Source organism: Chiloscyllium plagiosum, unplaced genomic scaffold, assembly GCF_037043375.1.
Source record: "Chiloscyllium plagiosum isolate Xiang-an unplaced genomic scaffold, Cpla_swu_hap1 HiC_scaffold_25, whole genome shotgun sequence".
Taxonomy (NCBI): Eukaryota; Metazoa; Chordata; class Chondrichthyes; order Orectolobiformes; family Hemiscylliidae; genus Chiloscyllium; species Chiloscyllium plagiosum.
Window position 1 is genome coordinate 2,094,281 of NW_028270163.1, and position 20,560 is coordinate 2,114,840.

The 20,560-nt window shown below is 43.6% G+C and overlaps 1 protein-coding gene across 1 annotated transcript in view; it reads left to right on the top strand.

The window, feature by feature from the left end:
- The window catches only part of myo15b (myosin XVB), a 267,080-nt gene that overhangs the window by 60,761 nt on the left and 185,759 nt on the right, over positions 1–20,560 (top strand). Inside the window, exons 5-6 of the mRNA XM_088000375.1 lie at positions 14,192–14,287; positions 20,178–20,413. Coding sequence (XP_087856501.1) covers positions 14,192–14,287; positions 20,178–20,413 — 332 coding nt within the window. The remainder of the gene's footprint in view (positions 1–14,191; positions 14,288–20,177; positions 20,414–20,560) is intronic.

A 20,560-nucleotide genomic window follows, 5' to 3' on the forward strand; every position in this document is an offset into this window, starting at 1 on the left:
TGGTATTACTTTCTGAACAATTGATTCCATAATTTTTCCAACAATGGATGTTAGGCTAATTGTTTTTGCCTCTCTCCCTTTATGAATAGTGGTATCACATTGGCAGTTTACCAATCTTCTGGTACTCCTCCAGAATCCAAGGATTTTTGGAAAATTACAACCCATGCTTCCAGTATCAGTATAGCTACTCATTTTAGAATCCTGGCTGAGTTGCAAACCATGCAGACCACAGGTCTTCTCTGCCTTCAGGGATTCTTCATGAGGTTTTAATGACTGGCAGAGACATGTGACTTTGGCTTAACCATGAATGAGATGCTGAGAGACCATTTGGTACGTGGGATTAATGATGTAACTGTGCAAAAGTGCCTTATAGCTGAGGCCCAACTTCAAACAGGTACTTTGTCATGGGCTTTGTCATTAGAAAATACGGCAAGAGGTGCATCTGAGTTAGAAGATATGCCTATGGAAGTGGACACCCTTGCCAGGCCGGCTGAAATTGGTGGACACCATTTGAGTGAAGTCAATTGCATTTAGGACATAGCCTGAACAGACGGACTCTAGATCAGCCCGCAGCAAAACTCCAAAACAAAGCCAAGCCTCATGCAAAAAGTTAACATTTTCTTTAGGATCTGGACCAGCAAGCTATTGTAGTTGCTGCCGGTATGCGGACTTAAGACAGCAAAAGCATCCCACTAGGCACCAGTATCCTTGGGGGGAGGTTTGCTAGTGCTCTTGGGGGGGGTTTAAACTAACTCTGCAGGGGCATGGAAACCCAGATTGTAGCTTCAGGGTGCAGGGCCTGGAGTGTAGGGAGGTTAGGAACATGGCATCAATTTCCAAGGAGGGTGTCTGTAAACAGGAAAGTGGCTTGAAGTGTGTATACTTCAATGCAAGAAGTATACGAAATAAGGTAGGTGAACTTGCAGCGTGGGTTGGTACCTGGGACTTCGATGTTGTGGCTATTACGGAGACATGGCTAGAACAGGGACAGGATTGGCTGTTGCAGGTTCCAGGATTTAAATGTTTTAGTAGGGTCAGAGGTGGGGGTAAAAGAGGGGGAGGTGTGGCATTGCTTGTCAAAGATAGTATTACAGTGGTGGAAAGGACGATGGATGAGGACTTGCCATCTGAGGTAGTTTGGGCTGAGGTTAGTAATAGGAAAGGTGAGATCACCCTGTTAGGAGTCTTTTACAGGCCTCCTAATAGTCCTAGAATCATTGAAGAAAGGATAGGGAAGGTGATTCAGGAGATGAGTGACAGTAATAGGGTGGTTGTTATGGGGGACTTTAACTTTCCTGATATTGATTGGGAAAGCTATAGCTCAAGTTCGTTAGATGGGTCAGTGTTTGTTCAATGTGTGCAGGAGAGTTTCCTGACACAATATGTAGACAGGCCAACAAGAGGTGAGGCCATACTGGATTTGGTTCTGGGTAACGAACCAGGCCAGGTGTTAGAATTAGAGGTAGGTGAGCACTTTGGGGATAGTGACCATAATTCGGTGATTTTTACTCTCGTGATGGAGAGGGATAAGTGTGTACTACAGGGCAAGAGTTATAGCTGGGGTCAGGGAAATTATGATGCGGTGAGGCATGACTTAGGATGTGTGGCTTGGAAAAGTAGACTCCAAGGCAATAGTGTAAATGATATGTGGAGCTTGTTCAAGGAGCAACTATTGAGTGTCCTTGATAATTATGTACCTGTCAGGCAGGGAGGAAAGGGTCGTGCGAGGGAGCCGTGGTTTAATAAGGAATTGGAATCCCTTGTTAAATGGAAGAGGGCGGCCTATCTCAAGATGAGACGTGAAGGTTCAATTGGGGCGATTGAGAGTTATAGGGTAGCCAGGAAGGACCTGAAGAGAGAGCTAAGAGCAGCAAGGAGGGGACATGAAAGGTCCTTAGTCGATAGGATTAGGGAAAACCTATAGGTATGTTAGGAATAAAAGAATGACTAGGGTAGGAATAGGTCCAGTCAAGGATAGTAGTGGGAAGTTGCGTGTGGAGGCGGAAGAGATTGGGGAGACACTGAATGAATACTTTTCTTCAGTATTTACTCAGGAACAGGGCATTGTCGTCGATGTGAATACTGAGTCACAAATAAGTAGAATGGATGGCTTTGAGGTATGTAGAGAAGAGGTGTTGGAAATCCTGGAAAAGGTGAAAATAGATAAGTCCCCTGGGCCTGATGGCATTTATCCTAGGATTCTCTGGGAAGCAAGGGAGGAGATTGCAGAGCCATTGGCCTTGATTTTTATGTCCTCTTTGTCTACAGGAGTAGTGCCAGAAGACTGGAGGATAGCAAATGTGGTTCCCTTGTTCAAAAAGGGGAGTAGGGATAACCCTAGTAACTATAGGCCGGTGAGTCTCACTTCTGTTGTGGGCAAAGTCTTAGAGAGAATTGTAAGGGATAGGATTTATGCACATCTGGATAGGAATAATGTGATCAAGGATAGTCAGCATGGTTTTGTGAAGGACAGGTCGTGCCTCACAAACCTTATTGAATTCTTTGAAAAGGTGACGAAGGAGGTTGATGAGGGGAAAGCGGTAGATGTGGTATATATGGATTTTAGTAAGGCGTTTGATAAGGTTCCCCATGGTAGGCTACTGCAGAAAATACGGAGATATGGCATTGAGGGTGAGTTGGAGGTTTGGATTAGGAATTGGCTGGATGGCAGAAGACAGAGGGTAGTAGTTGATGGCAAAGTTTCTTCATGGAGTGCCGTCACTAGCAGTGTTCCGCAAGGATCTGTTTTGGGACCATTGCTGTTTGTCATTTTTATAAATGACCTGGAAGAGGGGTTAGAAGGTTGGGTGAGCAAGTTTGCGGATGATACGAAAGTCGGAGGAGTTGTTGACAGTGAGGAAGGATGTGGCAGGTTACAGCAGGATATAGAGAAGCTGCAGAGCTGGGCAGAAAGGTGGCAAATGGAATTCAATGTAGCTAAGTGTGAGGTGATTCACTTTGGGAAGAATAACAAAAAGATGGGGTACTGGGCTAATGGTCGGATACTTGGTAGTGTGGATGAGCAGAGGGATCTTGGTGTCCATGTACACAGATCTCTGAAAGTTGCCACCCAGGTAAATAGTGCGGTGAGGAAGGCATATGGCGTATTGGCTTTTGTTGGTAGAGGAATTGAGTTCCGGAGTCCTGAGGTCATGATGCAGTTGTATAAGACTCTGGTGCGGCCGCATCTGGAATATTGTGTGCAGTTTTGGTCGCCATACTATAGGAAGGATGTGGAGGCACTGGAACGGGTGCAGAGGAGGTTTACCAGGATGTTGCCTGGTATGGAAGGAAGATCGTATGAGGAAAGACTAAAACACTTGGGGCTGTTTTCATTACAGAAAAGAAGGTTTAGGGGTGACTTGATTGAGGTGTACAAGATGATTAGGGGGTTAGATAGGGTTGACAGTGTGAACCTTTTCCCGCGTATGGAGTCGGGTATTACAAGGGGGCATAGCTTTAAATTAAGGGGGGGTAGATATAGGACTGAAGTTAGGGGTAGGTTCTTCACTCAGCGAGTCGTAAGTTCATGGAATGCCCTGCCAGTAGCAGTGGTGGACTCTCCCTCTTTATGGGCATTTAAGCGGGCATTGGATAGGTATATGGAGGATAGTGGGTTAGTATAGGTTAGGTGGGCTTGGATCGGCGCAACATCGAGGGCCAAAGGGCCTGTACTGCGCTGTATTCTTCTATGTTCTATGTTCTATGTTCTAGGCCTGAACTGAGTAAGAGAACTCACAGGCCGGTATCTAGGAGAGTGCACACCCTGGAAAGCTCTTGTACATCTGGCCTGAAACAGTTAAATTGAACACCCAAAGCTGAACCAAATGGCTGGTTAAGTGATCACATGGTTCAAGTGAACGTTAATATCAGTGCACCTGCATCAGTGATTGCAAAACCTGTCTTTAACAAAATTTGCTCTGGACTCAAACCTAAGGGTTTGCGTAAGACCTTGGCCAGGCTGAGGACTATATTGGGGAACCTTTCCAGATTAACCGTAAAACTTCGGTTCTGGTCCCATATGAGAAGCACCTGGTTCAGTTACTACTGCTTATAGTAAAAGGCTTGGACCCAAGCCTGATGGAGTGAAATTGGTTGCAAAAGATTCACAATGATTTGTTCAACATTTTTTTGATTAGAAAATGGCTGCCTGAGTGAAGTCCTAATTATAAATACCTGGACGTTTTTCAGGAAGGTCTAATGACTGTCAAAGGAGCCAAGGCCACCTTGCACGTTGATCAGGAAGCAATTCTGTAATTCTGCAAGGCCCGCCCAGTGCTATTTGCCCTAGGGGCAAAAGTAGAGACAGAAATCAGGAGGTTGGAAAGTGAAGGAATCATCAAACCAGTGCAGTTTGCCGACAGTGGGTAGCACTAGTCAAACATTTGGAAGCCCGATGAGTTGGTTCACTTTTGTGGGAATTTTAAGCAAATGATATTCTGCTTCTCATAGCTGGATAAATAATCAATTCCTCGCATAGAGGCCTTATACACAAAGCTAGTGGGGTGTCTGTTCATCATGAAGCTGAACATGAGCCATACATACTGGCAGTTACGGTTAGTTGAGGATTCCCTCTATGCTACAATTAAAACCCATAAGGGTTCATACCAACATTCAAGTCTGCCATTTGGGGTAACATCGACCAGTGTCATTTTTCATTGGATGATGGAGAAGATTTTACAAGATTTACCCAGGTCGCCATTTATCTGAATGACAGGCTAGGAAAGACCAATAAGAGCACTTAGAGAACTTAAGAGATAGTCCTTAGATGTTTCTCCCAGGTGGCCTATGCCGAACAAGGGAAAGATGTGTGTTCCAGGCACCCCAGATGACTAGAGCTACAGAGTTGACAAGACCAGGTAACACCCGTTGAAAGATAAAGTGAGGGAGATCAAAGGTGTCCCAGTTCCCACATCTGCACTGGAGCTTAGGTCTTTCCTTGGATTGATGATTACTGAAAGTTCATGTATAACCAGGCCTCCATCCTGGCACACTTGCACCTGCTAGTTAAAGAGTGTGAGCCTTGGAAATGGTCTTGTAGCCAAGAAGTAACCTTTAGGGAATTGAGGAAGCCACTATCATCAAGTAGAGTGTTGGCACACTCTGATCCAAGGCGAGATCTGGTGATAACATGCGATGCCTACCCGTACAATATTGGGGTAGTCTTGGTTTACAGAAGGCCCAATGAAGAGGAACACCCAATCGTGCTTGCTTCCTGGAGTTTGGTTGATGTAGGGCGCAATTATACCTAGATAGAGAACGAAAGTTTGACAGTCATCTTTGGAGTGAGAAAGTTCTGCCAATACCTTTGCAGTCATAAATTTGTAATAGTAATGGACCACAAATCCCTGGATTACTTAAAGAAGACAAGGCCATGCCACCGATAGCTTCAGGTCAAATTCAGCAGTGGGCTCTCATTCTGAGTGCACAAAATCTCAGTTGAAATACCACCCAGAAGGCCAAGTAGCAGATACACCACCAATGGTGTCACCATTGGAATGGTCTGTTCTGGTTTTAAGTTTTCTAAACACTCTTCCACTCACCACTGACAATATCAGACTGTGGTCTTAAAAAGATCTGATCCTGGAAAAATTAAAACAGTTGATGGTGATGAGGAAACAAAAGAGCATTGTTAGTGCTATTCAGGAGAGTTGAAACTAAAGTGGCAGATGGCTAGGAAGCAGAGCAATAAGTCAGGAAGTGGAAGGAAAATGTTAGGACTGTTAAGATGGAAAGGTAGGACAGGCAGAGACATGCAAATGAACATGATGGTACTAATGGACTGAAGTGTGTTTATTTCAATGCAAAGTATTATAGGTAAGGTAGATGAGTTTAGAGCCTGGATCAGTACATAGGACTATAATATTGTGGCCATTACAGAGACTTGGTTGAGAGAGGGACAGGACTGGCTGCTCAGTGTTTCAGAGTTTTGTTGTTTGAGGCGAGATAGAAAGGAAGGTAAAAGAGGTGGAGGAGTTGCATTCCTGATCAGGGTCACTGTCACATCTCCACTCAGAATAATACTGGAAGACTCATCCACTGAGGCAATACAGGTATAGCTCAAAAAGAAGATGGTATAATCATTGAAGGGGAGAATTAATTTCTTCGAGAACACCTGAGGAGCAAGAGGTGAGTTACATGCCATGCATATCAAGGCAGAGTTGGAGGGACCTGAACCAGTGATACGTCCCAGGAGGAGCTACAAAAAAAAAGAACCAAGCTATGCCCTCAGACTCAGAGGGCATTGTCATGAAGTCAGCCAGGTGGACCTCATGGAACATAACCAAATTAATAGCCTCAGTAGGGAGTCTCGAGGTTCTGCTTACTGAGAGCTGGCTCTGAGGAATGTGAATCATAGAACATAGAAAAGTACAGCACAGAACAGGCCCTTTGGCCTACAATGCTGTGCCGAGGATTACTCCTAATGTAAAATAAAATGACCTAATCTACGCACCCCTCAACTCACTGCTGTCCATGTGCCTGTCCAGCAGTTGCTTAACTGTCCCTAATGACTCTGCTTCCACCCCACCGCTGGCAACGCATTCCATGCATTCACAACTCTCTGCATAAAGAACCTACCTCTGACGTCTCCTCTATACATTCCTCCTAATATCTTAAAACTATGACTCCTCGTCCCAATCAATCCTGCCCTGGGGAAATGTCTCTGGCTATTGACTTTATCCATGCCTCTCACTACCTTGTATACCTCGATCAGGTCACCTCTCTTCCTCCTTCTCTCCAGAGAGAAAAGGCCAAGCTTAGTCCACCTGAATCAGTGTCAAAGACTCTCCGCCATGTGTAAAGAAAAGGTCTCTTGGTGATGGGATGCTGGCTTCTGTGGAGTTATTTCAAGCATGGATCTATAGTTTGTGGAGGAAAGTGCAATGAATAGGTAAAGCTGAACAAATCAAATGATTACAACAGCTCTCTCCTAATGCATCACAAATGGGAGTTGAGACCCCCTCCTTGCTCCCATCCACAAAATTTCTGTGTTGTATGAATCTATATATCCAAAGTAGTATCTCTGTTTTGTAGGAGAATAGCAGGGGGTGACTTGATAGGCCGGGTGGCCTTCTATTGTGCCAGAATGACTCTGAGAGTTAATGCATAATCGACAATTCAATAAGATTTATAAAAGTGGCTGAAATATTCTGTTTATGGTAGGGCATAGACTCATTGAGCAATAAATTTTATCTTGATTTCTGAGCAAGGAAACCATGGAATGTTTAACACCGCAATTGGGTATTTGATGATCACGTCCTGCTGGTTACTAATATGCTTCATACATCTCTGTATATGGCAGTCAGTACAACCAGGATTACAGCAATAAATCCACTCTAGCTGGATTGCAGATAAAACAAACACTGATCCAGCAGTAAATTGATCTTTCCAGGGAAAGGAAATGCTAGGAGGAAAATGGTTTGAAAATTATGTTGTGTTGTGATGATGTTCCCATAGTATTGGAGTTAAGGAATGTTGTTCAGACAGTGTTGAGGCAGCTAACCCCATGCTTTACCTGGCCTGGGAGTCATGATGTGCAGGTGTAAGTGTTGGACTGGCGCGGACAAGTCAAAAATCCCACGACACCAGGTTATAGTTCAACAAGTTTCTTTAGAGTCATAGATATGTACAGCACAGAAACAGACCCTCTGGTCCAACTCATCCATACTGACTAGCTATCCCAACCTAATCTAGTCCCATTTGCCAGCACTTGGCCCATATCATTCTAAACTCTTCCTATTCATTTACTCATCCTGATGCCCTTTAAATGCTGCAATTGTACCAGCTTCCACCACTTCCTCTGGCAGCTTATTCCATACATGCACCACCCTCTGCGTGAAAACTTTGTCCCTTAGGTCCCTTATATATCTTTCCTCTCTCATCCTAAACCTATGCCTTATACTTCTGGAATCCCCCACCCCAGGGAAAAGACTTTGTTTATTTATCCTATCCATGCCCCTCATGATTTTATAAACCTCTATAACATCACCCCTCAGCCTTCGACACTCCAGGGAAAAGAGCCCCAGTCTGTTCAACCTCTCCCTGTAGCTCATATTCCCCAAGTGGGCGGCACGGTGGCACAGTGGTTAGCACTGTTGCCTCGCAGCGCCAGAGACCCGGGTTCAATTCCCGCCTCAGGCGACTGACTGTGTGGAGTTTGCACGTTCTCCCCGTGTCTGCGTGGGTTTCCTCCGGGTGCTCCGGTTTCCTCCCACAGTCCAAAGATGTGCAGGGCCAGGTGAATTGGCCATGCTAAATTGCCCGTAGTGTTAGGTAAGGGGTAAATGTAGGGGTAGGGGTATGGGTGGGTTCGCTTCGGCGGGTCGGTGTGGACTTGTTGGGCCGAAGGGCCTGTTTCCACACTGTAATCTAATCTAATCTAATCTAATCTAATCAACCCTGGCAACATCCTTGCAAATCTTTTCTGAACCCTTTCATGTTTTACAACATCCTTCCGATAGGAAGGAGACCAGAACTACACACAGTATTCCAACAGTGGTCTAACCAATGTTCTGAACAGCTGCAACATGACCTCCTAACTCCTGTACTCAATACTCTGACCAATAAAGGAAAGCATACCAAACGCCTTCTTCACTATCCTATCCACCTGCACTCCAAGGTCTCTTTGTTCAGCAACACTCCTTAGAAACTTATTAAGTGTATAAGTCCTGCTCTGATTTGCTTTTCCAAAATGCAGCACCCGGCATTTATCTAAATTAAACTCCATCTGCCACTCCTCAGCACACTAGCCCATCTGATCAAGATCCCTTTGTACTCTGAGGTAACCTTCTTCACTTTCCACTGCACCTCTAATTTTGGTGTCATCTGCAAACTTACGAACTTTAACTCCAATGTTTACATCCAGATCATTTATATAAATGACAAAAAAGTAGTAGACCAAGCACCGATCCTTGTGTCACTCCATTGGTCACAGGCCTCAAGTCTGAAAAGCATCATGCCACCACCACCCTCTGTCTTCTACCTTTGAGCCAGTTTTATTTCCAAATGGCCAGTTCTCCCGGTATTCCAAGAGATCTAATCATGCTAACCAGTCTCCCATGGGGAACCTTGTCGAACGCCTTACTGAAGTCCATATAAATCACATCCACCACTCTGCCCTCATCAATCCTCTTTGTTCCTTCTTCAAAAAACTCAATCAAGTTCGTTAGACATGATTTCCCACGCACAAAGCCATGTTGATTATCCTGAACCAGTCCTTGCCTTTCCAAATACCATGTACAACCTGCGCCTCAGGATTCCCTCCAACAACTTGCCCACCACCGACATCAGGCTCACCGGTCTATAGTTCCCGGGCTTGTCCTTACCACCCTTCTTAAACAGTGGCACCATGTCAGCCAACCTCCACTCTTCCAGCACCTCATCTGTGACTATCGATGATACAAATACCTCAGCAAGAGGCACAGCATTCACTTTCCTCATTTTCCACAGAGTTCAAGGGCACACCTGGTCAAGTCCTGGGGATTTATGCATTTCAAGACATCAGCACCTCCTCCACTGTAATACGGACATTTTTCAAGACATCACCATCTACTTCCCTACATTCTATATCTTCCATGTCCTTCTTCACAGTAAACACTAATGCAAAAAACCCATTTATTATCTGCCCCATCTCCTGCGGCTCCACACAAAGGCTGCCTTGCTGATCTTTGAGGGGCCCTATTCTGTCCATAGTTACGGTTTTGTCCTTAATGTATTTATAAAAACCCTTTGGATTCTCCTTAATCCTATTTGCCAAACTACCTCATGTCCCCTTCTTGCCCTCCTGATTTCCCTCTTAAGTATACTCCTACTGCCTTTATACTCTAAGAATTCACTCGATCGCTCCTTTTTCTTAACCAAACTCTCAATTTCGTTAGTCATCCAGCATTCCCTACACCTACCAACCTTTCCTTTCACTCAAACAGGAATACACTATCTCTGGACTCTCATTATCTCATTTCTAAAGGCTTCCCATTTTCCAGCCTTCCCTTTACCTGCCCCCAATCAGCTTTTAAAAGTTCTTGCCCTATACGGTCAAAATGGGCCTTTCTCCAATTTAGAACTTCAACTTTTAGATCCAATCTATCCTTTCCTAGCAGTATTTTCAAACTAATAGAATTATGGCTGCTGGCCCCAAAGTGCTCCCCTACTGGCACTTCAGTCATCTGCCCTGCCTTATTTCCCAAGAGTAGGTCAAGTTTTGCACCTTCTCTAGTAGATACATCCACATACTGAATCATAAAATTTTCTTGTCCACACTTAACAAATTCCTCTCCAATTAAACCCTTAACACTTGGCAGCCCAAGTCTATGTTTGGAAAGTTAAAATCCCCTTCTGTAATCACCCTATTAGTCTTACAGATAACTGAAATCTCCTTACAAATTTGTTTCTCAATTTCCTACTGACTATTAATACATTCCCAAAAAATGTGATCATCCCTTTTTTATTTCTCAGTTCCACCCAAATAACTTCTCTGAAAGTATTTCCTGGAATATCCTCCATACGTACAGGTGCAACACTATCCCTTATCAAAAACACGACTCCCCCTTCTTCCCAATGTCTCCCTTTCTATCATTCCAATGTATCATGGAACATTAAGCTGCCAGTCCTGTCCATCCCTGAGCCATGTTTCTGTAATTGCTATGATACCCCAGTCCCATGTTCCTAACCATGCCCTGAGTTCATCTGCCTTCCCTGTCAGGCCTCTTGCATTGAAATAAATGCAATTTAATTTATCAGTCTTACCTTGTTCTCTGCTTCATTCCAGCCTGCCCTGACTGTTTGACTCACTTCTGTCTCAACTGTACCAGTTTCTGATTGATGTATTTCCTCACTATCTCCCTCTATCCAGGCTCTCTCACCCCCTCCCCCCTCCCCCGAACAGTTCTAGCAAATCTCTCTGCCGGTATATTAGTCCCCTCCCAATTCAGATGCAATTCATCCTTCTTGTACAAGTCACTTTTACCCCAGAAGAGGTTCCAATGACCCAAAAATGTGAACCCTTCCCCCATGCACCAGCTCCTCAGCCACACATTCATCTGCTATGTCCTCCTAACCCTCAAAGACCTCCTTTTCAAATTCCTGCCTGACATTCTGTGTTCTCCCTTTAGAATTTCATTCTTTTCCCTTCCTATGTCATTGGTTCCAATGTGTACAATGACCTCCTGCAGGTCCCTCTCTACCTTGAAAACATTCTGCACCCTCTTGGAGACACCCTTGACCCTGGCACCAGGGAGGTAACACACCATTCTGATTTTCATTGCTGGCCACATAAATGTCTTGTCTGTGCCTCTGACTAGAGAGTCCCTTAACACAATCGATCTCTTGGAACCGGCCGTATCCCTCATTGCATTACAGCCAGTCTCGATGCCAGAAACTTGGCTGTTCATACTACGTTCCCCCGAGAATCCATCACTCCCTACATTTTCCAAAACAGCATACTTGTTTGAAATGGGTATAGCCACAGAAGACTCCTACACTACCCACCTCCCTCTCTTACCTTTCCTGGAGTTAGCCCATCTATCTGACTGTATCTGTGGCTTTTCTCCCTTCCTTTCACTGCCATCTATAACACACCCCTGAGCTCCTGTAAATTCCTCATTGCCTCTGTCATTCCGACTGATCCATTTGACATGATCGGATTCGCAACCAAAGACATATGTTTGAAAACACTAGCTTTCGGGGCACTGCTTCTTCTTCAGGTGCTAGTAGGAGAGGAAGACCTTAGGCACAGAATTCATAATGAAAAGGTCTTTTCCTTATAAATTCTGTGTCTAAGATCTTCTTGTCTCACTAGCACCTGATGAAGGAGCAGCTCTCTGAAAGCTAGTGTTTTCAAATAAACCCTTTGGATTATAACCTGGTGTTGTGTGATTTTTGACCTTGTCCTGGGAGTGTTTGATGGGGACTATGTGGAGGGAGCTTTAATTCTGTGACTAACCTGTGCTGTTTGTGTCTTGGGAGTATTTGATGGGGACAGTGTAGAGGAAGGTTTACTTTCAGCAAGAATAGAGGTGGCCTTGCTTTCAGTTTGAAAGAAAAGGGAGAGCTTTACTCTGTATTCAGTCCCATGCTATGAGTGAATAAAGAAAGAAAGAGAGAGAGAAATGAAGTAGTGAAGAACAGAATCAAAGTCATTGATGAAGCAGCAATGGAAAAGGATGCGTGTCTTAAAGATTCTGGCTCGTCGGACTCAGGAATATCATCATTTATAGTAAATGATGCTGAAGGAGGGTATGGGAAAGGGTGGGAACACTAAGTGTACTGACAGGTTTGCAGATGTCTGGTACTGACAGCACAATCGAGTGGGATTGAAGTATGTATCGTTTTGTTGGTTTGAACATTTGCTGATCATTTGCTGTGCAGGGCCACAAGTCATTAGATTAGATTGCAGTGTGGAAACAGGCCCTTCGGCCCAACAAGTCCACACCGACCCGCCGAAGCGAAACCCTCCCATACCCCTACATTTACCCCATACCTAACACTATGGGCAATTTAGTATGGCCAATTCACCTGAACCTGCACATCTTTGTGACTGTGGGAGGAAACCGGAGGAAACCCACGCAGACACGGGGAGAACGTGCAAACTCCACACAGTCAGTCGCCTGAGGCGGGAATTGAACCCGGGTCTCTGGCACTGTGAGGCAGCAGTGCTAACCACTGTGCCACCGTGCCGCCCACATCTGAGCACCTTGTATTTTGTTACAACTATACAACATCGTTAGTGTACCCAATTGCTGATGCTTAACTTCTCTCTTCTCCCTGAAGAAGGGTTTATGCCCGAAACGTCGATTCTCCTGTTCCCTGGATGCTGCCTGACCTGCTGCGCTTTTCCAGCAACACATCTCCGGCTTCTCTCTGAAAATGCCTTGTATGGGATTCCATATTCTTTAAGAGGGCAATTCCCCACCATCTTCTCTCAGCAACTGAGGATGGGTATCAATGCCGGTCTTGCACGTGACTCCCACATCCTGTGAATTAATTAATCTCAGTATGAATATAGTTCAAAAAGAAAATGTTTGTACAATTCATTTGCCAATGCCATATACTATTGGCTGCTGTGTTCATTCCTGAAGCAGATAAAAATAGGAAATAATCAAAACTCATTTCTCCAAACTCCCCAAGACAAGCATAGGAAGAGCATGAGCCATTTCTCAACCCCCCCCAAAATATATCCACATTTCAATTCTGAAGCAATATAGAACCAACTGTTGTGTTCTGAAGGGTTAACGTCAAACATTAACTCTGACTCTCTCCACACAGGTGCTGCCAGAGCTGCTGAGTTTTTCCAGCAATTTCTGTTTTTGTTATCCATCTGTTGGATCTGAAGGCCATAAGAAGCATCTTCCACACTTCAGATACTGTTCAAGAGCTCAGCCTGCCTATAAATTAACAATGACTGTCTTAACATTCAAAACACCCCTGTCTAAGTTTCCTGACTCCAAGCTCAGGCTATTTCATCCATTTTGCATTTTTTCCATGTCTGGTATCTATGCTATAACTTGTGTTTGTAACCATTCCCAGTTAAAATAGGGCTAAGAGAATCACAAATTACAGAATTGCAGAAGTTTGATGGTGCAGAAGGAGGCTATTCAGCCCATTGTGTCTTCACTAGCTCATTAAATGAGTATCATTAGATTAGATTACTTACAGTGTGGAAACAGGCCCTTCAGCCCAACAAGTCCACACTGACCCTCCGAAGAGCAACTCACCCAGACCCATTCCCCTACATTTACACCTTCACCTAACACTATGGCAATTTAGCATAGCCAATTCACCTAACCTGCACACTTTTGGACAGTGGGAGGAAACCAGAGCACCTGGAGGGAACCCATGCAGACACAGGGAGAATGTGCAAACTCCACACAGACAGTTGCCTGAGGCAGGAATTGAACCCTGGTCTCTGGCGCTGTGAGGTAGCAGTGCTAACCACTGTGCCACCATCCCGTCGTAGTGAAGAGAAATTCACGACTACCACACTTCCAGAAGGGAGCTATTTTCCAAAGGAGTATAGGGTTAAGATAGGACTAAGATCAATTGAAATTGGCTTCTGTAATCTTAATCTTCTACCAGAGACCACCCTTTAAAGCAGATATTTGTAGAAATATAAGCAAATAAAGAAAGCAGTGCAACTCCTCACATGCTCAGAATGTTGTTTATAAACTTACTGTTGAATTTTGTTCTTATGCAGGTCCCTCAGTTACAGGTATTGAACCAACCTCTACAACAGCCTCTCACATACCTGGAAGGAGCAGAGAAACATGCAGCTCTGGAACTCTTCAAACTGGTACGTAACAGCTTGTACAGTCTACAACCAATTTGCTAAGCTCTTTGTCTGTTAGGAACTCACAAACTCATTAACTCACCCCTTTCCAATGACCAGAACACTGTGATAGTTCATTCTTCTCTTCATTATTCTCCTACAATGAACTTCAAACACTTAATCATCCCATTACCGTGGGGAGTTCATTTTCTTGCAGAGATCTTGCAAAAACTCTGGAGCTGTGTTTCAAGACCCTTTATACATAAGATGAACTCTATTTCTGAACCTTTTCTTCTGCTTATAACTCAAATTGGCGCTGGATTGTGATGACAAAGCACTTTTCATTGTTTCCTCTGAGATATGTGGCAATAAATAAAATACAATAATACAAAACTCATAAATAACCCATAACTCATAACTTAATTCAACAGGTGAGCAGAGCAGGTCTAAAGTGATAATTTACCTCCAAATGATTTACAGCTTGACACTGGTAAAAGGATATCATATGCTAAAATTACTCAATTGGAGTTGAAACATAGGTGCAATTAAGTTACACAGTCCTGCACAGCTGAGAATAAAACCTAACTTGAGGGCTTCTTGATTGCAGCTGTTAATGATAAAGTGATCACTGCCTCAGAAGTGTGATGAGATTATTATTGGATGTGTTTTGCTGCAAGATCTTGGAATCCATTGGAGGAAATGTTATGACTATTTTATTGGAAGATAGGGGACAAGCAGTAGGGATACGTAGTTAGTAATCAGTTTGAAGGGATGTGTTGTCCTCCAGGGATCTGTATTAGGATTTTAGCTTTGTTATATTATACCATAGAGACTTAGATGAAGGAATGGACAGTCACTTGTCCAAGTTTGCAGATAACACTAAATTGTAAGGAACAGGAAGATAAGCAGCCGGGAACAGAAGATTACTCAAGGGACAGACTAAGTGAGTGGACCAAACGGTAACAAATGGATATCAATATGGGAAGTGCAGTCGTCTGACTTGGATCCAAGAAAAAATAACTCCAAGTATTAATGCTGACAGCTCAATTCTGTGGAGGAGCAGAGAGAATCCAGAGTAAATGTATAGAAGTCATTAAAAGCTAATGGACAGGTACAAAAACCAATCCTAAAAGCTAATTGAATGTTATCCTTCATCTGAACGGAGCTGGTGACAAAGAGATAGAGGTTCGGAGCATAGGAACGAGAATAAGATATTCAGCCTATTGAGCCTGCTGTTCCATTTAATACATTCATAGCTGATTGAACATTTCACTCCATCCACTATTCCTGTATTTCATTGGTAATCAGAAATCTAACAAACTTTACTTTAAATTTACTGAAGTACTGAGTTCCACAACCCTCTTGAGAGGAGAATTCAAAAGATTCACTACCCTTTCATTTTCTCCTTATCTTAGTCCTCAGGAGAGGCAATGGCCTAATGGTATTGTCACTAAATTATTAATCCGGTCATCCAGACATAATGTTATAAGGGGAATAGAGGGCTTTTGCCCGAAACGTCGATTTTTTTTTTTCCTGCTCCTTGGATGCTGCCTGAAATGCTGTGCTTTTCCAGCACCACTCTACTCCAGAATCTGGTTTCCAGCATTTGCAGTCATTGTTTTTACCACAATGTTCTAAGGACCTAGGTTTGGATCCCACTGCAGCAGATGGTGGTATTTGAATTCAATAAAAATCTGGAATTAAGAGCCCTTGGCTTTTTTTTAAGAGAAGTTGTAAAGGCAGAGGTGCTAAAGATCTGGGAAGAGCTTTGTTTAACAATGGCAGGAGGGTGGCCAATTCTCCCATTTCAGATTTTGTCTAGTTTGGTTTAGCTGTGGCACTCAAGATTCTGGAGCCCAGGAAGGTTGCAGCTTCAGCTCGGAAATCTCTTTGGATGTTGTTCCCTCCTACCTGTAAGAATCAGTGTTTTAATTTAGCTTTTTGCCAAGGGGTGTGTTTATATGATATTACTGGATTGGAACAGTTCCTTGGCTAAGTTGCTGAATTGGCTCAGTTAAGTTTTCCAATAGTTAAGTTATTCTAAATTCCATTTTCTTTTGTTCGTGTTTCAACTGTAGTGTTTGAATAAATTCTGTTTTGCTTAAAGCTGAGTGGTTTGACCAGCTGTATTACATCTGGAATATCCACCTCATACCTGCCTTTAAAGTAAAAGAAGTTAGGGTCTGGGCTACCTTCTTAAAATATTTTTGAGGGGATCTGGTCTGATCCATAACAATGGGGCACTACCACCATACTAAATGGAATAAACTTCAAACAGATTTAACAACTCAAGTCTGGACATCCATGTGGTACTGTGGGTCATCAGCAACAGCAGAGTCAAATTTCAACACAATCTGCAAGCTCATGGACTACCCTACATCCCACCCAACCATGACTATCAAGTCAGGGAGCAAAGCTAGTTTGAGAGTACAGAAAGGCATGCAACAGACATTTCTAAACACAAGGTCAAAAACTTGATGGAAGCTACCAAACAGGTCTACTTGCATATCAAACAGCGTAAGCAACAAGTGACAGAGCTAAGCGATCCCACAACCAATGGGTCAGATCTAAGCTATGCAGTCCTACCACATCCAGGAATGAATGATGTTGGACAGTTAACTGGAGGAGGAGGTTCCACAAGTATCCCCATCCTCAGTGATGGGACAGTCACCAGTACCATGAAGGAAGGCAATGCCTTGTGGTATTATCACTGACCTGTTAACTCAGAAACCCAGATACTGTTCTGGGGAACATAGGTTTGAATCCCCACTATGGCAGATGGTGAATTTGAATTCGCCCCAAATATCTGGAATTAAGAGTCTAATGATGATCATAAATCCATTATCAATTGTCAAAAAACCCATCTGGTTCACAAATGTCCTTTAGGGAAGGAAACTGCTGTGATTCCAGAACCACAGCAATATAGTTGACCATTAACTGCCCTCTGGGCAATTAGGAATGGGTAATAAATGCTGCTAGCCAGTGACACCCTTATCCTGTAAATGAATTTTAAAAACTCATAGATGCCAATCTTTTGCCAATTTGATTCACTCCATGTGATATCAAGAAATGATTGGGAGCACTGGATACTGCAAATGCCTTGAGTATTGACAGCACTCTGGCAATAGTATTGAAGACCTGTGCTACAGAACTTGCTGCTCTCCTGGCCAAGCAGTACCAACACAGCAAAAACAAGGACAATGTGGAAAATTGCCCAGATATATCCTATACACAAAAGGGAGGACAAATCCAACCAAGCCAATTATTATCCTATCAGTCTACTCTCGATCATCAGTAAAAAGTGTTATCAACAGTGCTATCAAGCAGCACCTGCTCAACAATAACCTGCTCAGTGGTGCCTAGTTTGGGTTCTGCTAGGGCCATTCAGCCCTTAACCTCATTACAGCCTTGTTTTAAACATGAATAAAAGAGCTGAATTCCAGAGGTGAAGTGAGAGTGACAGCCCTTGACATCATGGCTGCATACGATTGAGTATGTCATCAAGTAGCTCTAACAGAACTGGAAAGAATGGTATTGGGAGAAAACTCTCCATTGGTTAGTATGAACCTGGCACATAGGAAGATGGCCTATCTATGACCCTCATAATTTTATAAATCTCAAACATGTCCCCTCTCAATCACCCCTGCTCCAATGAAAACAACACAGACTGTCCAATCTTTCTTCATAACTACAATTCTCCATCCCAGGCATCATCCTAGTAAGCAGAAAATTGCAAAGGCTCAACACTCATCCCTGCAAACCCCATTGGACAAGGGCTTCCAGAGACAAAACACCCCATCATCCTCTGCTCTCAGGTAATTTTGTATCCAATTGGCTATATTTCCCTGATTACCTTTGTTATCAGTCTACCACGTAGGACCTAATCAAAACTCTTGCTAAAGACCAAGTCAACATATCAAATGCATTGCCTTCACCCTCAAGCAAGTTGATCAGACATGACCTCCCCTTAACAAAACCATGCTGACTGTTCTTGATTAATCCCTGCCTCTCCAAATGGAGATTAATTCTGTCCCTCAGAATTGCTTCCAACAGTTTTCCAACAATGGGATTAGACTGATTGGCCTATGCAGTTTCCTGTTTTAACTGTTGAATAAGTGGTAAGACATTGGCTGTCCTTCACTCTTCCAATGGCAACCTCCAGGACGTTGGTGGCAAGGGGTCCAGTGATGGTGATACCATTGAATATCAAGGAGCGGTGGTTAGGTTCTTGTCTGAAATGGCATTGTCTTGGATTTATATGGCACATATGGGTGGCTGGGTAAAAATCCTGGAATTCTATTACTAATGACATTGTGGGTCTAGCTACAGTACCGGGACTTCAATGGTTCAAGAAGACAGCCCATCACCACCTTCTCAAGGGCAATTAGGCATGGACAATAACTGCTGGCCCAGTGATTCCCATATCCCCATTTCCATTAAAATAAAACTTCACTCAGAAATTCTGTCTGAAGTATTGCATTCACTTGCAGGCACTGTACCTCAAGAATGCAATGCAGTTTCAGCAAAATAAAATCAGGCATTAGTTCAATTGTGACAGATTACAGTTTTCTTTATTCATTCAAAGGATGTAGGTATTGCAGATTAGGTACTTATTACCCATTGGTAATTGGCTATTAAGGAGTGATGTAATTGATTATTTTACATTCATGAACGGTGGCACAGTGGTTAGCACTGCTGCCTCACAGCGCCAGAGACCTCGGTTCAATTCCCGACTCAGGCGACTGTCTGTGTGGAGTTTGCACATTCTCCCCGTGTCTGCGTGGGTTTCATCCGGGTGCTCCGGTTTCCTCCCGCAGTCCAAAGATGTGCAGGTCAGGTGAATTGGCCATGCTAAATTGCCCGTAGTGTTAGGTAAAGGGGTAAATGTAGGGGAATGGGTGGGTTGCGGGTCGGTGTGGACTTGTTGGGCCAAAGGGCCTGTTTCTACACTGTAAGTAATCTAATCTAATCTAAATAGGGAGAAACAGTTGCTTCCTTTGAGGGTGTCCAAGCCAGCGCCTATTAGAATTAAAGGCCAGGCCATTCAGAAGTGATTTTAGGAAGCATTTCTTAACACAGTGAGAAATCTGAAACTCTGAATTTTAAAAGTGCTGTGAACCAAGAGATTTCCATTGGTTAGTGTTGTAGAGCGTGACAGCGTCAAACATCAACCAGTATCTAGTTACAGTCATCTCTGTTTGTCAGAAAGATTCATACAATCCCTACAGTATGGAAACAGGCCCTTCGGCCCAACAAGTCCACACTGATCCTCCAAAGAGTAACCCAGACCCTATATTTACCCTCTGATCAATGCACATAACCTACACTTTGCTGAACATTATGGGCAATTTAGCATTGCCTATTTACCTAACCTGCATACCTTTTGGATTGTGGGAGGAAACCCACACAGACATGGAGAGAATGTGCGAACTCCACACAGTCACCCGAGGCCGGAATCAAACCGTGATGCTGTGAGGCAGCAGTGCTAACCACTGAGTCACCGTGGCATTGTGTTGCTGTTTTTAACAGTATGCCTTTCACTGTTTATAACAGTGTGTTTCCATCTGTATGTTCTGTTTTACTCTGGTTTCCTATGGGATTGTAGCTCCACATTTTCTGTAACAGTGCAACACTGTCAGCAAATGTCCTGAAACCATGTGTAATGGTCTGACTCTAATGAAATTAACAGTGTTCTGACTTTGTCTGCAGTGGTTTAACTCTGCAACTGTCTGAATTTGTAATAGTCTCCTCTGCCATTTGCCATTGTAGACTGTACCTGTGAGAGTGCTTCTTTGTCTGATTGTAGGAGATAGACTGTGTTTATAATGCTGTTGTCCTGCCTGTAAGGGTCTGACTATTACTCCAATATCATCACACTGAACACAGTAATGAAGTTTTGCTTTTCTTTTGCTAGGTTCTGCGCTTTCTGCAAGCTGAGTTTCTCTATGACAGGAAGGAAATCCTCCTTGGCAATTTTATTGCACATAAAGGAATATCAAATCCCACACTCCGGAATGAGATCTTTTGCCAGGTGGTGAACCAAACCTGGAAGAATCCGGACATGGAGAATTGGCAGCGAGCTTGCCTGTTGATGGCCACCTGCCTGAGCTGCTTACGACCTTCTCCCGAGCTTGAGAAGCCTCTACTCAAGTGAGCGAACCTTACATGTTTATTTGGGCTGGGAGGGAGTGCCAGAGGCTATGATGAAAAATGAACCTGAATTATGAGTTTTCACCTCAGGTACCAAAATTACCATGACTGAATAACTAGCAACCTCTGGACAGTATAGTTATGAGA